At 38.2% G+C, this 19,827-nt stretch overlaps 1 protein-coding gene across 24 annotated transcripts in view; it reads right to left on the bottom strand.

The window, feature by feature from the left end:
- Positions 1-19,827, bottom strand: part of KMT2C (lysine methyltransferase 2C) — a 166,540-nt gene that overhangs the window by 52,137 nt on the left and 94,576 nt on the right. For 13 of the 24 annotated variants that reach the window (XR_014943185.1, XM_015852848.3, XM_015852851.3 and 10 more), the window contains 8 exons: positions 15,412-15,531; positions 12,898-13,014; positions 10,252-10,353; positions 9,498-9,602; positions 8,293-8,474; positions 7,334-7,498; positions 6,603-6,712; positions 29-94 (listed from right to left, as the gene is read on the bottom strand). Coding sequence is in view for 23 of the 24 variants with exons in the window: in XM_015852848.3 (XP_015708334.2) it covers positions 29-94; positions 6,603-6,712; positions 7,334-7,498; positions 8,293-8,474; positions 9,498-9,602; positions 10,252-10,353; positions 12,898-13,014; positions 15,412-15,531 (967 nt within the window). In the remaining variant the exon portion in view is untranslated. The remainder of the gene's footprint in view (positions 1-28; positions 95-6,602; positions 6,713-7,333; positions 7,499-8,292; positions 8,475-9,497; positions 9,603-10,251; positions 10,354-12,897; positions 13,015-15,411; positions 15,532-19,827) is intronic. The other 11 variants (XM_015852853.3, XM_085538967.1, XM_015852858.3 and 8 more) reach the window with 3 other exon arrangements.

The following is a 19,827-nucleotide window of genomic DNA, read 5'->3' as shown; positions in this document are numbered from 1 at the left end:
TCAAAGATTAAGTATTTTCATTCTTTACCTAGTTCTTTTGATTTTGAAATAATCTGAGCTCCAACTGATGAATCACAACAGTCCAAAGAAGGCACTGAAAAATATAAGGAAAATCATTTCAACTTTTAAAAAGCGTGACTTGATTTAAACTGAAGCTATCAAGTATCTGTGATTCTGTGAAGTAGTTTTCCTTCGAAACTATTCTGTTGAACTCCCTAATGAATGCTGTTGGCAACTTTCACTAACACCTTTAAAGAAAGGTTTTTTAATGTCTCAGAAGATGCAACTACAAAACAAGCCTGGCATCAGCTGAAGTTCTCCAATTCACCTGAGCCAAGAAAGGCAGTGGGGAAGCACTGAACATGATGACAAATTATCTCCGCCTACCGGACCCCAGGCAAACAGATGCACTGGATCTAGCGGATTTTAAGGTAACCCCTACACTACTCACGTTGTTCAGGTTTTGTTGAACTACATACTATTGACAGGAGGACATTATGAACAAGTATCATTTGCTGTCTTATGTCCCCAGAAGTGGTAAGTGACTCCAACAGCTTCATACACTGACTTCTAGCTGTATCTATGCTGTCAGATGTCTTATATATGAGAAACAAAGTAAGGCTGATACAGCATCTTAGAGCAGATGAGACATGACTTGCAATGGGTAATTCTTATTCAAAATTAAAATACTGACCAATGGAACACTAGAAGCTCAATTTAAAAACTGTGCCTTGTATGCTTCAGAGAACAAATGATGATCAAAATGTCCTCTGGTGCTAGCATACTACTGCTGCAGGTAGAAATGTTTTTCCCATCTGCCTTAATTACAATAACTGTAATCACGCTTCACTGACCCACAATATGTAGATTAGATTTTTAGTATTAGTAATAACTTTATAGAGATTATGTAGACAGTAAGTACAGGGAAAATTAGAAGCTTTTATCTCACACTGAGAACTAAAACAACAAAAAAAAACCAGTTAGTTTGACATGGTTAGCATTTCTATACATTCAATGTTTATTCACTTTTTTTCCCCCTAGAAATCTTAGCTAGGCTGAGTTTAATTCTTGGACAAACACCCAGTGTTTTACATTTGCATCTACTACACAAGCCCAGACCACAGAGGGAGGAAAGCATGTGGGGAAGGTTCGTGTTTCTCAGACCAGTTACACGTGTGCTTCAATCTCACACAGAAATCTGGGAGACAAAGGCAAGACTAAGAAAAGAACGAGCTTCCAAATAATGTGAACAATATGTTAAATACAAAACAAGGATGTAGTAGATACAAAATATAGAGAATGTTTTTCTGCACCTACATAAGAAATAAGTAAAGAAAGTATGTGGTCAAGAACTGTAGTCCTCTGAAAGTTTTATGGGAGGTGTAACTACAGAAAACTAAGAAATGAAAGGAGCCCGTGAGCATTACTGAAAAAAACTGATATGCAGACACAGAAGGAAAAAGCACAGAAGAAACAAAAGTGAAGATGACATTCTGAAGGAGATACTAAGCTGGAGGGAAGCAAAAAAAAAAAACACTTGGGATGAGCTGCAGGATGGAAGACACTCACAAAACTCTGAACTGGAATAGAAAAAAGCAAATTCTAAGAGACAATCAAAGGCAGAGGAGATATCACCTGATCTTTCTGTTGTTTACAAGTTGTTTTAAGTCAGAGTTAACAACTATTGAACTGGACTCTAAGGAAAGCAATAAGTTCATAAAGATCACTGTGAACAGAAATTTGGTGCCCTAACACAGAAGTCGTACAACATGGAGTCTTCATCCACATCACATTGAACAAATTTAGTGCCGAGACTGAATAGACTTGAAATAGACAAGCTGACAGCAACCCAGGTGAGGACTTCTGAGACCGGCCCAAAGAAGGTGCACAATGTTTGAAGACAGTATTGAGCAAATATCCATAAAAGGAGCTACTTAGAGTGCAGATAAAAGATTAAGTCAATAAAATGGATAATAGATAAAAAGAGTTCCTAGTCAGGCTAAGCTGGTCCAAGTGAAAAAAATACTCCTTAAAGATTGCAACAAAGCAAAGACGGTGCTTTCTGATGAACTCAGATGATGTTCAACCAAAATTATATGGTTATTTTCCAAAGGGTCTAAAACCTGCTGAATGATATGCAGCATCCAGCAGCCTCAGTTAAAAAGAAAACAACAAAACAGTGCACAAAATCCAATCCAATGAGAATAAATCACAGTTCAAAATGAAAGGTGGCTGCAATTTAAAGGCTGCAATGGAAAGGAATGATTCCATGAAAACATGAAATCAGCATAAGGGACAGTACAAAGTGGTCCATGTGGAGACACAACACCTGAGTATTATTAGATGCCTGCATAACTATGAGTGTGATGCAGGGATTTATTTGCAAATACTAAGACATACAAGAATCTGACAGCTGAAATACTATCCATGCCAAATAATTAACATTTAAAATTTTAGCTCCTAATATTATAAGTACAGGATACAGAAGCAATGTAAAGTACACACAGTAAGCCTTATATTACCAAATGAGCTTTAACTAGCTGTTATGTGCATTTGCATTCAGATCTCCTTAGCTGCTCCTACTAAAGAAAACCAGGCAGAGCTGAAGAGATGGAATTTACAGATGGGGTTTCCATAAGAGAAGCCATGATGTACAATGGTAAATGACAGGCAGAAATGATGGGTAGATTGTTTAGACGTCTGGGAGAGAGTATGACTGGGAGTGTGAGAGATGCACATCTCTATCCTGAATGTGCAGGAACTACAGCACAAAGGCAGCTACTACATTGATCAGCTGCCAGTACTTGAATCATGGTAAAGTAAAAAACAATCTTGATAACACTCAAAATTTGAATTAATAATAACTTCTTAATTCATAAGAAAAGTACCAGGAAAGGTGGAGCAGATCTTGGATGTCATTTCACAGCAAACATGGTCCTCCTTGACTAAACTAATCTCTACAATGACCTGCTTAGTAGACAAGGGAGAGGCTGTGGATGTTTCTTACCTGTATCTTAGCTATGTTTTTAGTGCTGTTTCTCATAGCATTCTCTCCCACAAAAAATTGGCTTGTGGCTTGGATAAATGTACTGTTTTGTTGGGTGAAGAACTGGAAGGTTGGAAGGTGCAAAGAGTCCTGGTGAACAGAGCTCAGTTCAATTGGCAGCTGGTCACTAGTAGTGCTCCCCAGGACTCAGTCTTGGTGCCAGTTTTGTTCTACATTTTTATCAGTAATCTAGATGAGTTAACTCTCACAAGCTCACAGATGATATCAAGTTAGGCAGGAATATCAATCCAATTGAGGGCAGGAAGGCTCTGCAGAGGATCTGGATAGGCTGTATCAATGGTCTGAGCCCAACTACATGATATTCAGCAAGGCTAAGTGCCAGGTCCAGCACTTGGGTGATAAAAACCTGATGCAGCAGGATGGCCTTGAACAAGACCAACTGGAAAGCTGCCTGGAAGAGGATGTATGTGTTGTGTTGGTCGACAGCTGGCCAAGAGTGTGCCCAAGTGGCCAAGAAGGCCAATGGCATCATGGCCAGCATCAGAACAGTGTGGCTGGTAGGACTGGAGAAATTACTGTCCCCTTGAACGGAACACTGGTGAGATCATCAAATATTGTGCTCATTTTTGAGCCCCTCACTACAATGATACTGAGTTGCTTCAGCATGTTCAGAGAAGAGCAACAGAGTTGGTGAAGGTACTAGAAAACAAGACTCATGAAGAGTGGCTATTGGAATTGAGTTGTTTAGTGTGAAGAAAAGGAGGCTGAGAGGGGACCACATTGCTCTCTACAACTACCTCAAATGAGGCTGCATTGCTTTTCTCAGGTGGTTAAATGATAACATGTCACAAAACAATCTCAAGTTGAGCCAAGGGAGGCTTGGATTGCATATCGAGGAGAATTTCTTCATGGAAAGAGCAGCCAAGCATTGGAACAGGATGCCCAGGGAAGTGGTTGAGTCCTCATCCCTGGACATATTAAAGAGATATGGGAATGTGACACTAGTGGACATGGCTTAGACATGGGAATCAGCAGATCAGGCTGATGTTCAGATCTGTTGATCCTGAAGGCCTTTTTCAATCTAGATGACTCTATGATTCTGTATTTTAATATGAGACCTTATTAAAAACAACCTGATGAAATACTGATCAAAGACATGTCCTTCAACTAATTAAGACTTACGCCATGCTACTCTGGAACAATTTTTACCATACGTTGGCTGTAGATATTTATGCATGCTCAGAAAGAAAAACTATTTATATTTAATCATATTTCATGAAGATGACTTTAAGATTATCAGATACATATCTGATATTCTTGAGATAGGCAAGAACTCTTGAAGTTCTTGTTTTCTAAAGAGAGAAAAATGGAAGCTCTTTCTCAATGCATACATTCTAGAAGGAATTTACCTACTACCAACAAATACACCTACTTTTTCATCTGCTATGTAGTGATAAGTTAGTAGATTGAGGATCATTTTCTTCTTTTGAAATAAAGTAGTAAAGAAAATTGTAATAATATTTGCAACACATCAATATCCTCTGTAGTAGATCAGATGGAAAGAGAAAGAACTACCCCAATAAAACTACCATATGGTATACTCTAAGAAACGTTACACTGTTAGCATTTGTTTCTCTCATCTTGAAACAAAAAAAAATTACACAATTTTCAAACACATTGTAGAAAAATTAACAAAACACTGAAACATTTAAAATAGAAGTACATGCAACTATTTCTAGAACATGCACCAAATGATATATTTAGACATGCAACTGTGCAAACATACACACGTTAGAGTTATTACACATACTGAGCCAAGACAAAAAAGAAAAAGCAGAGAAACTTGTCTCATAAAACAGCTGAGCAGAAATTGCAAAGAAGGGTGGGGAACTTTCTAACAGGTCTTGCAGGACTGGTTCCTATTTCTCAGAAGATGAACCTACACATCTTCATGGTGGTGTTCAGAAAGGACTACCTCAGTTAAACATCTGATACCCCCTTCTGAAGTTGTTCCACCTCCCAAATTATGAACCTTATAATCATCCAAACAGTAGTTCTGCAAGCTCGTAAGTAAAAAGTAGTATTCCTTATTTGGTTATGCATGTTTTAATTGTCCAAACATTATTACCAAAAGAAACAGAAAACTGTTACATTTACAAGTCCCTTGAGAAAACTTTTTTGTTTTGAATTTGAGAAAGTAGAGCTCACACGTGAAGCAAGTTGTAGAAATACCTAAGTATATGTAATATACTATATATATAATAAGTATATATAATACATACATACTAAGTATATATAATCCTTACTTCTAACAGAGACAATAGTGCAATACTTAGAAGCGTTCCACAACCATACACATATAGTCGATCAACTTACACAAGCAAATGTATAGCTTTCAAAAGCCACATCATTAAGTTACAATTACTGCCACACTGTTATGTGGATGGGAGGTATAAAGGAACTTCAGATCTCTGCTGAACTCTTCTCAGCAGTCCTCTCAAACACAAGCCTTGTGGCGCAGTCAACCCTATATCTCAATCTTACCCCTGGGGTTTTGTTCTTTAATTGACTGCTTGGTTCTTGTTCCCTCCTTCTACCATGTTCTCAAAACCTGATGACACTCTCAATAAAGGGTTAACACGAACACTTTACCATACTATTACTCTGAAAATGTGTAGAGGTGTCAGTGCTCTGTTAAAGCAACAGACTGAAGCAGACACTCCTGTGAACTGACACGCAGAGAAAACAGACCCACGATACTATTCTTGTAGCAAGATCATAAATCATCTAATAGGCCAATCTAATTGCTGACAAGCCACTCACTATAAAATTAACCAGTACCATCCCACAGAACCAGATGGCATAGCTGTGCTCGAAGAGAAAAACCACAGTAACCTCAGCTCCTGAAGTACCAATGCTGTGAAACTGCATACTGCAGACAAGGAAGTCGGTATGTTCCCTGAAGACATGTCCAGAGAAGATGAAAATTCATGAGAAATGTGTATTTTAACTAACAAAAACATGGAGAATCACAAACAGGGAAATATGGAGGTATAATATACATGTGATATTTTTAAATATCACACGTAGGGAACTATAGGTCTTAAATATTGGGAGAGCTGAGGGAGTGGCATTAATAAACTATAGGATTGGAGGGAAAAAATACTTATGTGCACTGTTGTTACAGCTACTGCTGCTTCAGAAGGCTTCAAAGAATTGATATATGGAATTTTTTTCTGCACAGAATTTATTTCAATATTCTTCAATTCAGATCGTTCTTCCTTCCTCCTGACAAAGTGAGATGCATTTATCCCTTTCAGTATCAGATGTTTTTAGTCCTCTGCCCAAATTATCTTCACTAAATCTGTCAAGAATTCTCCCTGATAGGTTGTCTTTGGCTGCAGAGGTGGCTTTACAGTCAATTATGAGAGGCTGAGAAAGAGCTGAGGACGCTTCCATGATGCCCTTAAAATAAAAACAAAGATCTTGCTTCTACAACAAGCCAACTCTCCATCACAGAAAAGAACCACAACCCATTCCCAAACCTATTTATTGCAGTGTGCAGTCCTGCCATTGGTTTCAATTGTCTTCTTACCGTTTGTTGGTGGTATGTATGGCCTACAAATGGTACAGTCAAAACCCATATCAGCTATGTTTTCCACTTCCTCCTCTGAGTTTAAGTTCTGACAGATTGCATGCATCCATCTAGAAATTAAGTGGGGGAAAAAATACAATTTAAAGGAAATATGTGGTGTTTTAGGAGACCTAAATATCAGTATATGGTCCAAGTAAATGTGAAATACTTGTTTAATTTAAATTCTAATAGAGAGAAAGGATGAAATAGGTTCTCCATACACAACATTATTCTATAGTGGTTTGTGTTAAATACTGCATATAGAGTATTATATTACCTATTTCCCTTCACAGGAAGGAAAATTCTATAAAGCAATGTACCAGAAGCAAATATATCTTGGTATTATAATTTCTCCCTATATTTGAAATCATTTTAACTACTCATTTGATACAAAGTAATCTAGATCTAGCCTCACCACAACAGCCTTGTGAGGTAAATTAGTTATATTTTGTTTTTACAGAGGGGGAAGATGAGGCACAATGATTAATTAATTTGCCCAAATATAATACAATCTGTAGTACAACTAGGAATGAAATAACAAAAAGACTTCTGAGATTCAGTCCAGTGTTCTTTACCACAAGACCATTCCTTTCATCTTTAAGCTTTTATACTGGGAGGGGGGGGAAAAAAATAAATAAAAAATGAAATGAGCTTTAACCACAAAAAGCCTGTAGAACAGTAGTGATCCTTACCGATCGCATTGTCTACACTGAATTATAAGCTCTTCATCCCTGTAAGTGCGATAGCAGATTGGGCAGGTAGACAGACTTGCACAGGGAGCACACTGAGTGTAATTATTTTGCCATTCGCATCTTAAACCTGGTGAAGTTGCTCCACAGTGTCTGCACCAAACACACCTGCAGAAAAGACAGAATGATGTTACCTGCAGTTCACAAGACAACTGTTTTGAGGCATTAAAGCTCTCCTAACTTAGAACTGGGTAAATACTTTAATTTCACATCACAAACTAGTTCCATGGAGGAAGCAAGCTTATTTCAGGTCAAAATATTTTATTTGAATAAAGAATTATTATTTAGATTTTGAACATTACTGTATTTTTTTGTATTTTTTAAAGCATTTATAAGTGAGAAGTCCTTTCAATCTGCAAAAACAGGCAGATGGATGTACGTAACAGTTTAACAAGGTCAAAGGAGTGCCTGCTTCCAGTTGCCATTCACCAGCAGACACTTAGCCACACAGATGTCTATTTGGTTTGTATTTCACTCAAATAACATGAATGGTTTTCAGAGGGTTTTATCTTTAGAGCAATCTGGTGTAATGCCAATTAATTGTAGCAGTGAATATAGATCAGGTTTTTTTGTCTAGAGGTTTCAGAATAAATATTGTCCACCTCTACTTATGTGTTTTGTGGTACGAAGAAAGGTTATAAAGAGAAGATAACAACAATTTCCTTAGAATCATAGAATTGCTAAGGTTGGAAAAGACCTTCAAGATCATCAAGTCCAATCACAACCTAATCTAACCATATTGAATTGATAACTGACTGAAACAAAGCAAAAAGATTTTGTTTGTTTTAATTCATTTGACTCAAAAATACAATTCAAGCAATTATTACAGTTATCATTGCAAATATAAAGTGACAAAATGGGACAAAAAAGGCCACCATTTTTGACACCAGAACCAAACACACCATTTGCACTTCCAGCCTCCTTTCGGAACAGTCTGCAGGGGTGGATCTAAGCAGTAAGTGTGGTAACTGATGTCGCAGTCATCACAGAGAAGCAGCCTTCCTGGGTCTGTAGCTTTCCCACAGGCTTCGCATACCGTGCACTCCAGGCACCTCCAGCCCTTACTAAGCACCACTTTAGTAATCTGCAAATGGCAAGGTGAAAATTATTTGAACTGTGCTCTGTGAAGTATAATCAGTGCATAAATTAAGGCCTGGCTATGCAGCACTGGGTGCTCTACCACTCACACTAACAACATCACAAGTAGCCATTTCTCAATTAGACTTTGTGGAGTCCCACTAAGTGAGAAAGGAGCAAACAGAAAGGAACTGCCTGGAGTTGCTGATACTCTTCAGGAATATAAATTCAGGACGTCAGAGAATACAAGCTGTGCTAGGTCTACATGTAGGACAGCATCACCTGACGATAGCCAATGCTGATTTTCCAGTCACCTAAAGCAAATAATTTACTGAGGTCCAGTAATGTAAAAGTAGCATGCAAATGTAAAACCAGAGTAGAGTTGCACGAAAAGTGCATATGATGCTTTGTAAAGTACATTTTAAATAACATTCTATGATGTGTTTGAAGAAATCCCTGTTTTACATACATGTACTTGCACAGTAAGTAGCATATAGCTTATATATTGGAGTAAATAGCTTATTATCTGCTTACTAAGTCAACTCATACCATTCAGATTTAATTTTCACACATTCTCTCCTAGACTAATGAAAGAAAAATGTATTAATTAACCACTCCAACTGCTGTCAATTCTGACAGCCAACAGACAAATTGAATCAACTAAACCTTATGCCCCCAGTAAATGAAGCTGCATTACATTTTTTTTTTCTTTGATTTTAATTTTGCTTGTATTTAGCTTTTAAGCTGATATCTCAAACTGTTATTTTAACCAACTGCTGGATAATCAGTACTATTTATGGTTGTGAAATTACAAAAAGGTTAATTTCTCTTGAGGCAGTGCATACTACAAAATGGCATTTAATTAAAGTCTTTCACAAGTTGCATACAAATAATGGTCACATTAGCTGAAGAATATCTAACAAGTTAATGACTCCCTTAATTACCACAAAACCAAAGGCAGCATAGTGCTATTAAAGTACAATATGAAAACAGTGTAATTAAGTAATCTCTTAAATAACAAAGCACTCACCTTAATACTGACACAGTATGGATGGTAACACTGACCACATTGAGAACAGGCAAGCAACCTGCCCTCAGCACCTTGTCCAAAACTCCCACAAACTACGCACATATCCTGAAATTACAGAAAAGTGTGGATTTTCAACATGTTAGACAGTAAATTCAGAAAATATTCAATTACATTTATTTATTTTTTTTAAATAAAGCACCGTTGAGGCCACACCTCAAGTAGAGTGTGCAGTTTTGGGCTCCTCACAACAAGAAAGATATCAAAGCCCTGAAGCACATCCTGAGAAGGTCAATGAAGCTGGTGAAGAGTCTGGAGCTCAATTCTTAAGAGCAGCAGCTGAGGGAACTGGGATTGTTCAATCTAGAGAAGAGGAGGCTCAAGGGAGACCTTAGTGCCTCTATGACTCTTTGAAAGGAGGTTGGCTCTATGGCTCTACAAAAAGAGGTGGGGGTCGGCCACTACTCCAAGGTAACAGCAATAGAATGAGAGGTGGTGGCCCCAGGTTGCACCAGAGGAGTTTCAGGTTATATATTTCGAAAATGTCATTCTCAGAAGGAGTGGTCAGGCATTGGAACAGGCTGCCCATGGAGGTGGTGAAGTCACCAAGAAAAGTGTGTTCAGTAAAAGGGTACACGTGTCACTGAGGGACATGGTAAGCATGAGGGGATGGGTTGATGGTTGGACTGGATGGTCTGCATGGTCTTTTCCAACCTTAGCGATTCTATGAAACGCAATGAAAGCTTAAGAGTCTAACCTGATGTAGAGTGAACTTGTCGCTGCTGGAGAAGAGGACAACTGTATTATGCATCGAGTTTTCTTCTTCATCTTTGTTAGAGGAAATATCCATAGTCGTAACCTACCAAAACAAACACAGTAATTAGCAAGCACATCACATTTTTTAAGACATGAGACAACATGAAACCTATAAGAATGTTGATTTTTAATGCCAGAGAACACAAAGATATCAGAATGTGCATATGGCCTTCATAGAAAGCTATCTTCATAAGAAATCATTTTACTAATTCACTGCTGGTTTGATCTCAATCTGTGAAGTCTTACTGTAGACTGCCATTCTCCTTTTGACTAAGAATATCATTATTCTCAATTGCCCTTCACTAACTCAGTGTATGCATGTGTATATAGAGCTCCTCAGGAAGAAAAAGAAGAAAAGAAGTCCTAGTGATTTTGGGAGAGTCACAAGAAAACATCAAAGAATGCTTTGTGCTCTGACTTCTATACAAATCTTGCTGTGCCGAATTTGCCACCCATGACTTTGCATTAACAGACTTAGGCTGTTACTCTCCAAGCCAGCAGTGAGTATGAAAGTTTGGGAGACAAAAGTGCAGTTCTATGAAAGGAAACAAACAAACAAACAAAAAAACCCACAACAAAAAGACAGGATAAATGCATGCCAGGGAAACGTAATTTGTTTTACCAGCTGTTCTAGTTTTATACATGTGTGTTACTTTAAAAACCCAATTCAAAACTTACACACCTAGTTCTGTTTAAATAATACTCTAAATATTTCACAAATTCAAACATCACTAGAGACAAATGCAAATACTGCTACGACAGCTACAGGAATCTTTCTGATACACTGCTGCTGAAAATCAGCATGTACTGAGAAACGGCTAAAAAGGGAATATAAGTATGCTGTTAACATGGTTTAAGTACTGTACTGCAGACAGCTCTGCAGCTGTAACTAATTAACCCAAAGAACTCCTGAAACACCTCTCAAGATGTTTAGGGAGAGTTTTTCCCATGCATGTATTTCCACAGATTCCACAAAGCTCTCAGAGTTGCTTACATGTACAAAAGAGCAGAAATGTGAAGAACTGAATTACTCCAGTTCTGATGCTAGTTTAACACTAGACACGAGCCAATGGGAGTTAACCTGTAGCCCCCTTCTCCCCCATTCCCTACATGTAATGATTTCCAAATTCATGTAGTCACTATCCCAATGAGTATGAACAAGTTTAGCAAAGGGGCTGAAAATACTTCTATTTCAACCTCTAATCTGGAAAAGGCTGATCTCTTTGTACTGGTACCTTCATCTACTTTATTCCAAGGCAGCCACATTGCTGCTGCTCTCAACTCTGAATTAGAAAAGCTGCCATTCACTTTAAAAACCACAGGTTGAAATTTCTATAGGAAACTGAGGATAGTGATGGTCACTTTTGTTACAACACTTAAACTCACTGAAGATTCTCTGATTTGTTACAGCTTTTAAGTGTTTGTTCTACAAAACCTGGCTTGTCTTGAAGTACAAAGCTGTGCATTCTAATATCAAAATAACCCACATGATTGATTCAATTTCAATAATAACATCAATTATCTCTTTTATTTTTCAATGGTGAACATCCTGACAGGGATGAGTGCTAACAGGCACATGCACAACCTGGAACATGGAGCAAGGTGACAAAATGTGCCAACAATATTGAGATATTTGGAGAAATAAAAAATGAATGACAACTATAAAGAACTGCACTAAGAACCCCATAAGACTGAGCTCTGAGATATGAAATAGAACATCAAAGCCAACTCAGGAAAACACACCAAAACAACTGAAAGGGACAGCAATTGTATGGAACAATTTTCATACAAGGAACATCAAATAATACTGGGTTTCTCCATATTAGCAGGGAAAAAGTGGAAGGAAAACAAGGATGAAATGGCAGATGCCTATAAAAATGAGTGGCAGGAAGATAATAAAATGCACTCCTCAACCACCTTTTCTCTAAGAGCTCTCAGAAGCAAGCAGCAACGTAAAGCAAGGGAGGTATGCCTGCATTCAACAGGCTCATGAGTTGTAGAACTGAAAGAGGTCAGCATGGTCACTAGCAGTTTTTACAAGTACATACACAAATTTATGCCAAAAATTCCAACAGAAGCTTTGGACAGCTTTGGCAATGACACCAGCAATGACATCACCTTCTGTTCAGCAACTCCCCAGCCCAGGCAGAACAGCAGTATCTCACTGTCTGTGGCTCTTCTGTTCTGTGCCCTTCCCTCACAGTCTGGTTTGGTCGCCAGTGTAGAACAACCTCTGGTCTCACCTGTTCTATTTGTATGAACACAACTTGGTCTCCCCTACTCTGTCGTTCAGTGAATGTTGTACTTATCTGGCATTTTTTCCACTTGAGAAGTAGAAGCCTCACGCCAAGATGCCCAGCAGTTGTCCCTTTAATTGGAAACAGCTGCATAAAATCGCTTCAGGTTTATTTTGCTTTAGTGCTGTAGTTCATAATCATACATATGTAATAATAACCAGATTTCATCATATACCTCTACTTTTTAGTGTTCTTTGGCTTTAAACAGCATTTTAATGACAGAATTATAGTTGGATTAGGTTACTTTACATTCACAGACTACAACATGACTTAAAAATAAGCGTTCTTACCCCTGGAATGACTACAGTCCCAACTCCATTTTTCAGTTTTGATCTGCCTCTGCCACCTCGTCCTGAAAGACCTGCACCGCGCGGCCTCCGCTTCCCTGGGAATCCTGATCCACGGCCCTATTCAACATGAGATAACAAGTTAAATCCAGTCTGCAGTCCTTTTGTTTTGAGGGATTCAAACTTATTCAACACATCTAGGGAAAACGTAAGTAAAACAAAACACCCTATGATTTCAAGTGCATATGGGCACCCTAGGCGACAGTCAACAAATGACTGATTATAATGAAATAACTCTAACTCCTATAATTACTTACACGAATTAATATGATCACCTTTATCACCAGTGAGAAAGCAGACAAACCCAGAAACATTTATTTTCTGTTCAAGAATAATTGGAAATACGGGATTTTTTTTCCCCATAGTTGTGAAATATGCAAAGTAAATATCCTCCATTACATGATTCATTTTTCTTTCTAAACTCTCAGCTCATGTGAATTCTGCATATGGCCTGGACCCTTGATTAGTTGCAATCACAGACACATTTCTTTCACTCTGAATAATCAAGCAAACACTGGAATTTGTTAGGACTCAATCCTACTCCCAAAGAGAAGCGGGAGTTGGCTCCACTGAACTCTTTTAATTCAGCACATACAGAGAGAGCTTTTTATATTAATTATATCAATTAAACTCAAATCAACGTTCCCCATAATAGTAGGCTTCTCCTAGAAAATATCCACTTATTTTTAGACAGCTTCTTTTCCCCTTTATATGCAGAGACATACAGTGCTTGTGTGCTCTTGGAGCATCCACAAAGTGTGTTCAATTACAATTTACTGTAGAAAAGCAAATATGTTTCTTAAATAATAATTACCTCACGCTGCTCCTGTGACTCAGTTTGAATTTCATGATTTTTTTTTTTCTTGTTATTTTCAAAATCAGCTGAATACAAACTGTAAGAGGAACTCCCTAATTGCTTCCAGAAAGAAAATGAATGTCCTGACAATGTCCCTTACCCTGTTCTGGTCAACGTGTCACATACCTTTACAGAACACGTCTATAGAGAGCAAAGGCTCTGAAACGTGACAGCAACTGCGGGATACGTCTAAGCAAACATCTTTCCTACTACAAAATAGGCAACGAGATTACTGATTGACTTTGAGTATGTGAGTAATCTCTGCTTCTAAGACAGCTCAACTCTGTCCACACATTACCTATGAAGGTTCTGTGCATGGATCCAGACATTTGCTGGAAGCTGCTTTTAATGCCAAGACAAAAGATTTACTCGATAAAACAATGCTAATTGAACATAAAGCTGCTTGGGGACAGTGTTGCCAACAGACATGAACAGCTCCTACTGACAGAGATAGGAACTCCATGGATGGAAAGCAGCATGATGGGCTCGATATTACTAACAGCACTTCTCAAATATAACAACTCCCATTGTAAAGAAGGTAATAAAAGTTTACAGTCATATTTAGAAGGACATACTGAAGATAATACTTTTGTCAATATATATCCATAAATGTAACAAGAAACTGATTTATAAGGTAACATAATGCAACACTACTTTAGAAAATGAGAGGAAGGACACTATTGATGGCAGAAGTATTCATATGCAGTAGAAGAGAAGGGATAATGTTGTCTTTACATACATGAAGTTAATACATGTGCACAGACATAACATACAAGCATCAATTTCTTTTTTTAAGACATAAACTCTTCTGACACGATTCTTATCTTTACGTTTCAGATTTCATATCAGTATTGTTATTTTCCCAGAGCTAGTAATAGGAATAAGCACACGCTTGTATCAATGTTAATGCTGAATAGTAAGCTGAAAATTAATGCTTGAAGCAGCAAAAGCTCATGTCAAAATAAAAATAGCATGAGTGTTAAAGTGAAATGAAAATAAATTACTGGTAACCTGCAACTGTTTGTTAGTGTTTCACCACTCAGGGTTGTTGGTTTGGGTTTTTATTTGTCATTAAATTTTTTAAGGTATTTTCAACAATAACTGTCACTGTGGATATGAGCTTTGGTCCATCTAATCAGGTGAGGTAGCTGGGTTTTTTTGGTTCCCCCATAAGCTAAAAAGGCTGTCACTTTGAATCTGCTCTGCAGGGTTTCTCCACAGCAACAGAGTCAAGCTCCAGCTCAGAGCTCTGCTCCTTTCGTTGCCTGGCCTACCTCGCTGCCAGACTTAAGGACATTTTCCTTCTCATGTAACTTATTTTGATGGCTATGCAAAGCTAACCACAGAAAGTGAGCACACAAGAAATAGCTAATATAGACCAGCCTTTGTTCTGTAATAGCAGGCAATGCCATCGTATTGTGCACTCTGGAAAGCACACTTTTTCTTCTAACCTGAAAGCTCCAGAGTTTTAATGGTTTCTAAACGTGTTAAGCAGTACTAGAATGGAAGATTAATTCAATTGTGATAGACAGAATTTCATCAGTAGTCTCTACAGCAGAAAGATAGCAACGGACATAGGAAAATAAATTCAAATTATTTACCACTTTGATGCTCCAAATGGCACTGCCAGGAAGCTGTCTGGATTTAAAAATGTCCCGACCTTCTGAAATGTCTGGGGACCAGGAAGGTGGGCTGACTGTATTATTGGTACTCCAAGCCCCCTAGGATATGGTAGGTGAGAAAATAGATGTATAAAACTTGGCAACAAAAAAAAAAAAAAAAAAAAAAGGAAAAAAAAAGAAAGAAAAAGCAAGCAACAAAAGAAATCTGAAAAGCAAAGCACATGCAGGCATAGGCATTTCTACATTAACTAGTAAATTAGTTCACGCGGAGCAAGAGGAAGGTGGGAGGATTTTAGGCTGTCATTGAATCTTACACTGAAACAAATACAACAAACCTCGAAGTGATGGTTAAGTGCAACAAAATGAGTTTCATAAACCAAACACAATACAAATATAAAGCAATCAATCGTAACAACAGTAAATCACAGCTCTGTGTTGTACCGCGTGAAGCCGAGGAGGCAGTACTGTAAGAGGACAGGATACCTTTTTCTTACCCTTCAAACCCCATTTTAAAGAATAGATGTTTTTATTCCTTACATGTACCTACAGATTCTTCTCAACTAATTAATTATGTTATTATCTCTACTGACACAGTTCCCACCGTGGTGTTATGTTCTGTAACACCTCCCAAGAAATATGGCCAAAAGGATGTGTGAAGGTGTACACAAAATGACGCTGAAGTTCCTCAGACAGACTGAAACCTGAGGAAGACTTTCTTGAGCTCTAAGTAAAGACTGTGGGACAGACACCTTCAGTCTGAATTTACAGCTGGGCATACTTGAAGGGTAATTCATTTCCTGAGTTCTAAGTTTGAGGAATTGATACGTGGGCCATATGAGGTGAATCTCACTCTTCAGCCCACAGCAAGCTCCACCAGACAGAAATGGGATGGCCGGACTCTGATTCTGTTCTGCCAAGAGCTCTGCAGTTTATCAATCCGCCCTATTTCTGCCAAAATGTCTCAGTCCCAGCAAGCACTGGCACACTACTCAGCATCAGCAGATCTGTGGCAATACGGAGATTAAATTTACTGTGCTAGCCTTATTAATTTGTTTCCATATTGAGGGCCTTCTTATTCTAGCAGGATAAAGCTAGAATCTTAGTTACACTTCTCCTGTATTACCCAAACTCATCTTAAGTTGAAGGAGGGGATATTTAGGTTGGATATCAGGGGGAAGTTCTTTAGCAAGATAATGGTGAGGTGCTGGAACAGCTGCCCAGAGAGGCTGTGGATGCTCCATCCCTGGAGGTGTTCAAGGCCAGGTTGGATGGGGCCCTGGGCAGCTTGGTCTAGCAGTAAACATGGAGCCTGGGGGCCCTGCATGAGGTAGGGAGGGTTGGAGCTTAACGACACTTGAGGTCCCTTTCAACCCAAACCATTCTATAATTCTATGATTACATGTAGTAAGTAATTGCTCTTCTAATGTGGCAACTCAAGTAAAATCTGCATGGCAGCACAAAGGAAACGTGTATATCATAGTAACAATGCCTACATCAGCCCCATCAACCCATAAGGGTTGCCAGCAAAGGGTCAAAACCCATCAGCTCAAACACACTGAAGACTCTTCACCGACAGCTGAAATTACCTTCTCTCATTTGGGACACACAAAATTATTTTCTCTTTTAAGAAGATACACTTCTCTAATGATTAAGTATAATGAAAAGATTAAAAAGCAAATAGAATATTAAGTCTGAATATGAAATATTCCCTCTTTCAAAAAACAATGAACTGCATATGAATCATATTGTTAAGAATTAAATTGGAAATTTAATCCAAGTTTTATTGTAGATCAGAAACATTTGAATTCTTGGTCAGATAAACTTAATTAAAAACACACACTTCCACAATACTTTGAACAAATGAATTACATCAAAGAGATTCATTAATTGTATTTTGGCTTTTAATTAATGCCCATTACCACACAACACTGAAGAAAGTCCTATTCACAGCAATAATTATGTGCTCTGACAGAAACAGGAAGTTTCATTCTCCATCATATTCCTGAGTACTCAAAACTGAACAACACAGCTGCAAGTAAATTAGAACCAAAGGAGACACAATGTCATCAAGGGTCAGGAGATCTCACTAAATTACCACTGACTGTGTTCCGCAGCTGAATCCTTCATGAAATACACTGCAAATCCACATATACGGACCTGTACTTTCATTTTAGAATCATAGAATCACCAAGGTTGGAAAAGACCTAAAAGATCATCCAGTCCAACTGTCCACCTATTACTAATAGCTCCCAACATCTGAATGTGATTCTAGGGTTGTGAACAACAGTTTATATGTTCAGAATACAGCCTCCCTCATAAAAACAAAGAAAGAAAAAACAACAGAACAACCCTACAGAAAGAACCAAACCTTCAAACAGACCCTTTCTGAGCTCTTCTGAACACCAACCATTGCAGCAACAGGCTGATGAGTACCATGGGATTGAAGACAATTGAGACAGCTCGAACAAGCAAGCCACCTAATACCTATTCAGTACTTAATACCTCATCAGTATCTTCATGATGAGAAGGAAGACCTTCATTTCATCTAATCTGTATTTCCTACTTGAATGCATTCTAAGAGAATGCATACAGTAAAACAGTCAGTTAAAGCTTATTTCCTACTCAACCTCATCTCACAGATCATTCTTAAGACTCATCTACCAGTCCTTGCTCGACTTGGTATGAATCTGAAAATCACTTATAGGCACAGGGGGGCAACCCATGTACTCCATGGGAAAATACTGCCCAGATACAGCTCTGAGGTCAGCACTGGAACAGCTCTGTGGTGCTGGAACTGCATTCAGGAGACACTGGAAAGACTATTTGTCCCATCATGGAAGAGGGTAACAAGCAGATGAGACACAGCCCATGAAATAAAAATCACAAGAAGCTGCTGAGATGCCACAGTATGTGGACAGAGGACTGTTGTTGGGCTGCTTATGTGCAGCTGGTTTTCCTTTTACTACTGATGTATTTGTAGAAGCCCCTCCTGCTGTTCCTAGCCAGATTTATACATTGCTTTGCATTTCATACTGGAATTGAATAATTATTCAAATACATTAGTGATTTTATAAATAGATTTTGAAGAAAGAGACGATCATTCACCCTAATGCACAGAGCAATAACATAAAGAAAACAAATCCAAATGAGAAACTGTTCATTTGTACAGATCCCTCTATCCCTGGTGAAGGCCAAACTTATCTTACAAAACCAAGGCAAAATACATTCCAAGAGTGCAGAGACCCTTTTCCTGTTCTTTACATGAGGTTCCATAAATCCAATGGTGATCCTTTATTCAGGACAATTTTCACTGATTTCCACAAGGTGCTGGTCTGTGCCTGAACTGAATAATCAATGGGAAGCAAGGAAGCAAACTGGGCCTTAAAACAAAATGTGCACGTGATTTTCTTACCAGAAAATTACTGTTCGCTTCACAGAACTTAAGTTCCAGCTCAATGTGTGTTTAAAGCATGAGTCAAAGATGATCAAAATCAAAGCAAACCTTTAGAGACCTCCATGTATTTTTCGAAGACAGATCATTAACTTTACAAGTAACTTGTCCAGTTCTACTACAGGTGCTGCAAAAATGTCAAGCACCTTTTTATTTTAAAATATTATCTCCAAACTGGTGAAAAAACTATATTAAGTTAGCACCACAGCTTGGACTTTGCATTACTCCTCATTCCTAAGCAGTAGCTCAGCTCACTTCTATCTGCGTTACTCACACCATATACTGAGATGTTCATGGCTATAACTATCTTCCACACAGAACATACAAACTGCTACTACTGTTAAAGCTGTTCTGTTTTCGTTTTTTCAAGATGCATGTCTAGTCTAATACAGCCATTTACAGCTGCGGATCGACCTTCATGCTTTCCTAAATGGGCCTTTTCCAGTGCTCCGTCACTCTTACAGTAAAGAAGTTTTCCTGATGTTTAGATGGGATTTCCATTGTCCCTTGTTGCGTCACTGGGCACCATGAAAGGGGTCTGTCTATACCCACCTGACTCTCATCCTTTAGATACTGATAAGGTCCCCCTCAGTCACCTGTTTGCTCACCTGTATTTCTCCAAGATCTGCCATGCTTACATAGAGAGCAATAAGTAAATAAACGACTCAGAGATACTCAGAAACCTCCCAACTTGAATGTCTTACAGTTTCCTGCCTTTATTATATTTTAGTATTTTCAGAACAAGGAACAACCAATATGACTATATTTTAGAACCCCTTGCTATTATGTGAAAGCACAAAGAAATGTGCAAAGTTAAGAAAAAATATTAAATGATCAGCCTAAAAGTTCCAAAAACTAAACTGAAGAATAGAAAGGAAACACCAATTCATCACACTGACATCCTTTTTGATTAACCATTTCTACCACAACCACACGACTAGAAG

Source organism: Coturnix japonica, chromosome 2 (genome assembly GCF_054131305.1).
Source record: "Coturnix japonica strain WE chromosome 2, WE-NBRP24, whole genome shotgun sequence".
Taxonomy (NCBI): Eukaryota; Metazoa; Chordata; class Aves; order Galliformes; family Phasianidae; genus Coturnix; species Coturnix japonica.
Note: the sequence above shows the minus strand (reverse complement) of the source record. Positions and strands in the feature narration are given on the sequence as shown.